Genomic DNA, 9,571 nt, shown 5'->3' with positions numbered 1-9,571 from the left:
ATTTCTAAGTGTTGGTTGCTTGTTCTCTGAGGGCAGTTACAGTATTTTGACATTGAATAAATATCTATTACTTTACCCGTATCTGCTGAAGTAATTGTGACAACGCCATTTAGCGAGGTGTGGCCTCGCTTTTGCCAGCTTCCGTCAACCGCAACACATAAGTCATTAGAATTTCCATTTTCAATAACTGCTTCTGTCACTGCTCTCTTCATAGAGTTTTTCACACACACTTTCTACATGGCTGGACAAAAACTGTTCATGTTGATTGAACTTGCTGGGCGGAGCGGGTAAATTCATCATGCCGCAAAGAGTTTGGGCAGCAGTATAGCCCCTTTCCTATTTACACGCAAAGCCGTATAACTAACCTTAGGTTCAAGTCATAGTAGCATTGTGAACTTTTGCTTGGTGCCTCAATAGGCCTAGGCCTAATATCTGTTGCTTTGGGACAGTTGTCAAAAGCTTTTGTCATGCCACAGCTACAGGAGACGGAAATTTGTACTGCGAGCCCTGCTAATGGTTTTCGACTAAATGATAGGTTGCCATGACAAACCCTACACACTGCAACATCTTTCAAAACTGATTCTAGCTGTACAATGTTTACTATGTCATACTGTAAGGTATCAGTTGAATTATCATAGCAGGCTAGGTTAGGGCTCAATTTCTCATTGGATGTGGAAACAACTTTGGGTGTTCTAGGCCCTATCCTCTTCATTACCTGAAGTTACTACTGTTTTCTTGCTACGAACAACAGTCTTCTTCTTGTAACATAGTTTCTTAGTTCCTACTCTCTTCTTATTACCCATTTTAATCTCTACATTCAATTACAATAAACTCCTTTACAAATAAAAACAACAGGGAAACTTTGCAAATCACAAAACACAGTATTTCAAAACTTCACAATAACCTCCAACATAAAATAATAACAACAGATGACATCTGTCATATTGCGACAGTGTGTGATATCAGCTAAAACCAGACTAAAAGCAAAAACAGTACCAACATAACAAAACCAATTATATCTATTTTATAGATTGTTGTTTACTATAAGGAGTGGTGCTCAACGCCAAACAACAGTTGCAAGCCTTTATATATATATTTTTTATATAAGGTTAATATTATAGTAATAAGGTATATTATATACCATTTTAAAGAGAAAATTCTAAAGAATATTAATAAATAAAAAACCAAAATTCCCCAAAAAAAATTTTTTTTCATGTCAGAACTGCCCTTAACTGAACAAATTGAACCAAAACTAGTACTAACAAGAATTGTCCTGCAGATATGAAAAATATAAACATTCAGTAACTGTGACAGCTATTACAGTATATTGAATGTTTATAATATAAACGTTTGAAGAAGATTGCGTGACTGACTGGGCTGAAGTTAGCTGTGCTGTTTTTTGTGGCCATTTTGTGTACAATCTCACAGCCCAAAAAGTAATCTGATCAAAACAAAAGTGTTCCTGCCTGGAGTCTGGAGGGTCTGTCGATAGTTGATTTTGTATAATCTAGTAGATTCCACTAAACGAGTGTATAATATATTTTTGTATCAGCTGGTAATAAAACTAAATGTCAAATACACAATGGTATGTAGTTATACTATTTTAGGTTATCACAAATAAAATATTATTATCCTATTCCTGAGTAATTAAAAGAACTGCTTAAGCATTTTATACATTGTCATTGAATAGGGCCTAAAGGTATTATTAAAACAGGTCTACTATTTTTAATATACTCCATGAAAAGTCAGTAGTCACAATGGAGCCTACTGTTTTCACCCTATGAGTCTTGTACCTGAACTAAGCTATTTGTGGTAATAATAATACCAATTTGGCTAAGATTAAATAAATAATTATTTATAAATAAAATAGCTATGGTTTGCTATCTCATTTATGTTTTGTAGCACATTTTTTTTTTTTAACTTGATATACCTAACTTACAATCTTCTGAGAAGGGTACTGATGGCCCATACCATTTTAATTGCTTCTTTGGTGCTTAAAAAGGTAAATGTTTACTTCAGCTTCTTCAGAATATTTGTTGTTTTTTCTTAAAGTAAAATACTTAAGAAATATATTTAAAAAATCAAAGCAATAAAAAATTTTGGAAATGCCAAACATTTTTGAAATTATCTCGTAAAGGTGACTAATAGTTGAATGGGCTGACAGTAATGCCACTGTCCCATCTGTGCGAGGTGTTGTTTCGTGCTGTTGGCGGCGATTAAAAACATCCCTTGAATTATAGTTTTATTAGTAAAAGTAGAGTAGACTTTAATAAGTGGAGTACACTCTTTCATTTGGTTGTTTTTATCAAATGGTTTGATTGTTTTTATCCGAATGAGTAATTTGTTATTACAATTTATTTAACAAAACAATGATTCCTACTTAGATACATTCATTTGCCTTGTAAACAATTAACAGCAAGAAATAACTAATTTGTTGAGAATTTGAAAATTACAATGAATATGAGGAAAATATGTGATAAATTTCTAGATATACAAGTGGGTTTGGCTACTGCCTTCACAAAAGTGGTTGCTCACTGCCATCCGTGCAATCTATAAATTTTGTAACGTATATCTGATGTGTAGGTCTAGGCCATAGTTGGATTTGTTATTTTGTAATGTTATTGTTATGTTATTAAAAATTGTAATGTTTATTCTTGTTATTAATGTATTATAATTCTTGTTTTGTACGATTAATATATAATATCAAATTTGAATAATATATCAAATAGTTTGATAATAACAATTGTATAATGAGTGTAGGCTGCTTATTAAAGTCTTCCCGAAAAATATAAAATTTTAAAAGTCTGATTATCAAGGCTAGACTGCTAAAATATATTAATACTCATTTAACCATATTATTTTACGTGGCTGGCCAAGGCCCGCTACACAAAGAATTTTAATTCACATTACGAAGTAAAAGAAAACAGTAAAAAATATGTATAACACAATATATAAATAAACCTTTGAACACTTTTTTTAAACTTTTATTTTTCTTACAATGTATATTTTGAAATCTATGATTTCATCTTCAGATACTAACTATTTCTGTATATTCTATATATATTCTTCAGTACAAAATAATTTCTGTCTATTCTGACACAATTAAAAAGTAGCATATTTTAAAGTGCACTTATAACACCAACTTCACCCTTGAATATGCAAAAACACCGCAAAAGAGAAAAGCAATGACTATTTCTGTAAATGAGTATGCTATGCAATCAAATCTAACCAATCAGGATAAAGAAAGTGGAGACAATCATCTTAACTGTGGAGGTAGAAATTAATAAACTTTAGGCCTACCATGGAGATAGAAACTGTGGCCAAAATAACAAAAAAAAAAACCAGAAAAACTCAATTTACTCTTAAATTCAGTTGATAAACTTATTCTTTCCACCCAAATTCTCAGGTGATTGCTGAAAATCCTGTTACCCTCTCCTTTTTTATATCTACTGCTCTCTAATTTGTTATCATCCCACACTCACAAACCCCTATTCCACCAGATCCCGTAGATCAATGCACTAAGTGAAATATAATCTAAAATTAAACATGTTAATAATTTTTTTATAATTTAATGTTTGCAACCATCTTAAGTTCTTTTTGGAAATGAAAGTATACTACCCTAAGAAAATGTTAAAAGTTGTTTTCCATCGTCTTGGTAATGTGGCTAAAGTAAACATTATCGCTGAGAAAAATGTAGAAAACAGATTCATTTAGGCATTCTGAGCAATTAATGAATCAACTTTGCTTTTTCTCGCACTTAGATAATTGAAACTATAGCAATAAATGAGATTATTCATATTGGAATGATTGTACATGTACTGTTCATTATAAATATAATGCTAGTCTTAAATAAATAGTCATCAGCCTCTGCATTAGAGTTATTGGCAGCTGTAATATCTGTTTGTATCTAGCATTTCACAGTTGAATACTTAATGATGCTGTAACTTGTGTGTTATTATAACCTTAAAAAAATGGGTTTGTATGGTAAATACATGTTATGATATAAACTAAACTAATTGAGACCAATAAGAACTAGATAGTCAGAATTCAGATTATTTTGAAATTTCGACTGTTTTATGACTCTTGATTTCAGTGAGTTTATCGTTTGCCTTTACAATGTGTGCTACAGTAATCCATTTCTCATTAAATATAATTTCAGACTCATATTTAAGTTTTACAGTAAAAAAATCAAATGGAATTAAGTTTATCAGTAGTTTGCTCAGAAATAGGTTATATCTCGACTCCAAAATGCGATTGAATGTAGTACAAGTCATAATAAACGAGCAATCAGACTTATATTTTTGTCTTAATACGGGCTGTAATTCTGCTCGAGCAATTATTGCATTGAATTGAATGTCTTTCATATTTTAATATGACGATCAGATAATCTATAAAAAGTAAGAAACATGAAAATCAAGTGCCAGTGCAATTGTTAATATTTTTGTTCGATACGAAAGTTCAGGGTCCGTGTTTTATCACTGTCATATTGGACACAGTCAAATCAAATCTGTGTATGATGGCAAATCTGTAATATGGAGAAAAATTTAACCTTACCTTTTCAATTTTACATTTTTATGTTTTCTACTTTCTAAGGACTGCCTGATCGTAATAAAAATATGGAAGAAATTGAATTTGACCCAGTAATTGCTTATATTAACTATAACTGATTTAGTAAGGCTAAAAATAATAAATATATCAACAAAAAACCAGAGTGACTAAAAATGTTATTTAATAATTTGTCGACTCAGTCTAAGTCAATGTTCACATCATTGTAAATATTACTGTAAATATTAGTCTAATTAGATGTATAGACTCCAGATAATTTTGTACTTAATTATTTATAATTGCATTCTTAAATGTGCTTATTTTAATACAAAAAATTATACAAAATGTTGGATAAGGCCTTTATAATTGAGAATAATAAAGGTAGTGATACTTCACATTTAGAAAGGTAATCAATAAAATAGTGCATATGTATTATTTCCATTTCGAACTTAAACATTCAAAATCTGTTTTTATAATTTGCTTAGTTCAAAAGACAATACATATCTATACTGTATATGACAATACTATATGATTATAGTGTACTGCTGGACTATCTGCAGATTTTTACTCTTATCACCCAGAGTGGGTGAAGTCTTATCTTGCAATAAAAAGCCAGGAAACAAAGGAGATAGTGAGACTTGTGCCCTTTATGAATCAATAATATGTGCAGCAAGTTTTCTTGGCCCTGTACTGTTTAATTTGTACACTTCTAAATTCCCTTTGTGTATCAAACATTGCACAGCTCATTTGTATGCTGATATTCTCAGCTACACCTATGAGTTTTATGAGCCTGGCTTAATTTAGGAGGCCACTATTATATAAATTTAGACATTTCGTTAACAAGGACTAGTATTAACTAGTAAATGGTTTGTTGACAATGTCTTAAGGTTTAATATAGACAAGTGTGCTATCCTTCATGTTGTTCCATACAAAATATACAGGCTATGACGGATAAACAGATAGTTGGAATTGTCCTTGAAAATTGTTAACAGTGTGTAACCAGATTAGAACTTTGTGCATTTTGTTTGGTTGTGATGTATGTTCATTCTCTGATCATGTCAAGTTCATTCTATCTAGCATAGTCTTGGCAGGCTGTGGTACATGTATACTGATGTACATGCACAGATACAGGAATCTTTAGCCAGAATTCACTAAGAATCAGCTCAAACAGTTGATGCAGTTTTCTGTCTTTTACTATTGCTATCCAGTATCGGCAACAGCATATCGCAGATAGAAATGTATGGAATTAAGAAACTTAATAACTCTGCAATTGATTTAAGATGTAGACTTGGAACGATTTTGTCACATGTCCCTTCCGAATAATGTTCATGTTCCTTTTGTCAATAATGTGATGTTGTCAATTTGTCAATGGAAGCTGTAGGATATTAACATGCTATTCGATCTACAAGGTCCTGCACACAAGAAACCACCCAGTACATGAGTGATTATTGTTTCAGGAGGTCTCTCAACAGGGGGTTGACAAATATTCATGGACTCCAAAAAACCTGTACTTTGAATGTATTATATTTTTAATGGCTAAAGCCCACCCACACATCTTCCTTCGTGGCTGTAACCACTTTTTGTATAACTTTAACATAGATGTCTAACATGATTAGTCTGCTCTACATGATCTTCCTGTTGAAGCTCTCATAGGCTCTGCTCAGCTTTTCATCCTCTATCCTTGTTTAGAGTACTCTATGGATAAAACCTGAGAATTAGCTCTTGTTTATTAATCTTACAAATAATTAGTTAATGCTAAATCTAGTTACTAGATTCTATAGTTAATTTACTTCACCATTTGAGTTAACAATCTTATCATTAACTTACTCATATTTTTGCTATACTCACTTTTAAATATACTGTAGAAACTTTTTTGGACTACGTATTAAATTTTGTATAACTCGGGCCTTTGCACAGGCTCTGACCAGTGAAGGGATCTTTCCGGTTTTAGCTTTAAATGTTTTGGTGTATTACTAAAAAAAAGAATTATTTCTCTAATATATTTTATGCGTGACTGTTGTACATTTTTAGTTCTACAAGACAATAATATTGTAACCAAGTTATTTATTTCTTAATATATTAATTTTTATTCATTCATTCTTCTTGATTTGAGAGTTTCAAAGTAATACAAGCTTGTTTTTTACTTTCATAATTGTTTATGAATTTCTGTAATTTTTCACATATTTTGTACCCCCCTGAAGTTACTGTACTAGGCAGCTGCCTAGTTTGCCTAATACTTGTAGACGCACCCCTGCATATGATCTACAATGTTGTCTGGAGTTACATGGTTTCTAATGAAGTCTCTCAAATGTTCTCTTTCCACTCTTCACTGTTGACCTTCAATAAACATAAGGTAGGTTGTTGTGTCCACCTCTCTGCAGTACCAGCAGCCATAATCATCTGTTAAGTGGAATCTCTTCATGTATCTGCCAAAACTTCTATGCCCAGTTATGAACTGTATAATGTAGAAGTCTCATTGTATTCAGACACGTCGAACTTCACCATATTTCCTTCTTGTCCATGATACGTCTTCTTGTCCTTTGAGTAGTTTCTGCCACATTCATTTACCATCTTTTCTGCTACATCCTGTATAGATTCTCTTGGTTAACTTTTCAATATGGATTTGATCTTATCTCTGGCACTGAAAGGGTTAACTTAACCAAACAAGGCTTTGTAATAAAAGTAAAAAATTTAATCAAAGCTTATTAAGCCTAAAGTTTGTAACAATTAATATGATATATCCTCCAGTATAAAACTGTAAAGGATTGTAAACCCCTAGTTTTTGTATGAGATGATGTATTTATTTAATATTAGTAGATTTGAATTGATATAATATATATTATTGTTCTACTGATATAGATTCAATTTATACATTTTAATTTATATAAAATGATTAATATGATGGATAACAGTTTAATTAATTTGTGAATTTTTGTTTGGAAAGAAGTGCTTTAAAAGTACACTATAGCGTATTTATTTTTTCAGGAGGAAAACAAAGAAGACAATTTAATCGGTAATGAAAATGTATTGATTGAATCTAATGAAGGATGTTCAAGTATGGTATCAAATGCTATAAATAAAAATGATTCTGAACAGAATAATGACCAATTGAAAGATGAAAATCATATTGCTAATTCACCTACTGGTCAAGTTTTGGCAACTTCTAATGAAGATACAACTAACAGACAACAAAAAGAGTTGAGTAATGTAAATATTGATAACCAACCAATTGGTCCACCGAATATGAAAGAAGTTAGTACAGGAGATGCCAATGATAATAATGCCAATAAAGAAACACTAAAAGATGAAATAGAATTTTTACTTAGTGAGAAAAGTGCACTACAAACTGAAATTGAGAAATTGAAACAAACTTACAGATCTGATCAAGGTATAGTCCCAAAGATTTTGTTAATTTATATGTCTTTAAGTTTGCAGTAGACAATAATATGTATTACTGAAAGTTTTAAAGGTCAATTAAATTAGTTGGCTATATGTTTTATAAGAACATATGTTTTTTCAATTTATAATATTTTAATTTCACCTTATATGTGTAAAAATAGGTTTATTGTAAAACATTGAACATACTTTTAGACATTAACTATTCTCTGTGTAATCACTATTTATAAGTCACAGCTTAGGTAGTTGTAGTTAGTCAATCACTGAAAATTGTACATTTTTTTGTAGCAAAATCTTTATTGCTAATGCCAAATACTTAAATAAATATTAAAATAAGGATCTGTCCACTATTTTATGAAAAAATTCATTCTTCTTTAGATAAGAAGCTTGTTAAATGTCAAATTCAACAATTACGTTACAGTAAACAGAATTTTGCAAAGATACATTAAACTGAAATCTTAGTTATTCTTTTAGTCTTTTGTGTTATTGTATATAGCACTCTAAGACATAAAATCTTCAAAACCTTGGAATATGTCTCATTTTCATATACACTTATATTCAGTAAACATTTTCCTAAATTGTAATTATATAGTTTAAAACCAGTAAACAAGCTTTTTAAAGTACAAACAAATTGTAGATTTTTTTTACATCTAGTGGTTTTAAAAGTTGTTTGTAATTGTTTAAATACATTTTCAGTTTTGTAATCTCACAATAATATTACTTTGTTTTTTATAGTATTTTAATGACTGAAGGTTTTGTTACTCAAATTATTTCTAATTCAATTTTGACACATTAATCAAACTGACTCTCAATTTTTAAGTTATTAAAATAAAAAATGTAAATGCAGTCCCAAGCAGTATTTGTTGTGATTGCTTCATTCATTGATTATTTGTAGTATTTCATATCTAATGTGTGTGTGTTTAGCTGAGAAGTCCTTAGAAATGAATCAGTTTAAGACAACAGTGCTTGCACTGAAGAAGGAGAAGGAGAGCTTGGCTGCAGATATAACCAGCTTCCAGCAGGACATGGGCGGTTGGCTGCACACTCTTCGGCAGAACACCCAAGTCAGTACCATTAAGCCTAATCCTTTATGTTTTCTCATAAAGAGGATATTTGCTCTATAGTCTAGAGTGTATAACAAATGTCTAGGATAAAAATATAATAATATTGCATAAAAATTGCAGAATGTTCATCCAAAAGTTAATAAATTTAGAAGATTGTCTCAGAGTTCATGTAATTAAATCAGATTCATGGAATTATTTCCTTTAAACTGCACAGTAATTTAAAATAAGTGCATAAATGGTCTTTTAACATATAGTGAGTCAAACATACTAAAGTTTTATATTGCCTTCAATCTGATAAAAAGGACTCAAACCAATCAAAAGCTGTAATGATAATAGTTTTAAGAGGTTGTTTGATGCTTAGGATAAATGACAGAACATTCCCCTCTCCAAAGCCCCAAATGTGTAATTGATGAGATCATAGATTACATACAGGATATTGATATTTTTGAAAGTCATGTTGATCTTGAGAGATGAAGTATTGGGTAAGAATATTTTAAGATAAACATGCTAGATACATTTTTTAATGGAAGGGTTATGCTATAGGACTAAAATTACTGATAGTGGAA

At 30.7% G+C, this 9,571-nt stretch overlaps 1 protein-coding gene across 1 annotated transcript in view; it reads left to right on the top strand.

Annotated features, from left to right (window-relative positions):
* Positions 1 to 1,404: 1,404 nt before the first annotated feature.
* Positions 1,405 to 9,571, top strand: part of LOC124359625 (GRIP and coiled-coil domain-containing protein 2-like) — a 61,654-nt gene continuing 53,487 nt past the window's right edge. Inside the window, exons 1-3 of the mRNA XM_046812526.1 lie at positions 1,405 to 1,585; positions 7,531 to 7,933; positions 8,866 to 9,005. Of these exons, the coding sequence (XP_046668482.1) occupies positions 1,583 to 1,585; positions 7,531 to 7,933; positions 8,866 to 9,005 (546 nt within the window). The 5' untranslated portion in view covers positions 1,405 to 1,582. The remainder of the gene's footprint in view (positions 1,586 to 7,530; positions 7,934 to 8,865; positions 9,006 to 9,571) is intronic.

The sequence above is a fragment of the Homalodisca vitripennis genome, chromosome 4 (genome assembly GCF_021130785.1).
Source record: "Homalodisca vitripennis isolate AUS2020 chromosome 4, UT_GWSS_2.1, whole genome shotgun sequence".
NCBI classification, from domain to species: Eukaryota; Metazoa; Arthropoda; class Insecta; order Hemiptera; family Cicadellidae; genus Homalodisca; species Homalodisca vitripennis.
This window is presented reverse-complemented; position numbering and strand designations above follow the sequence as displayed.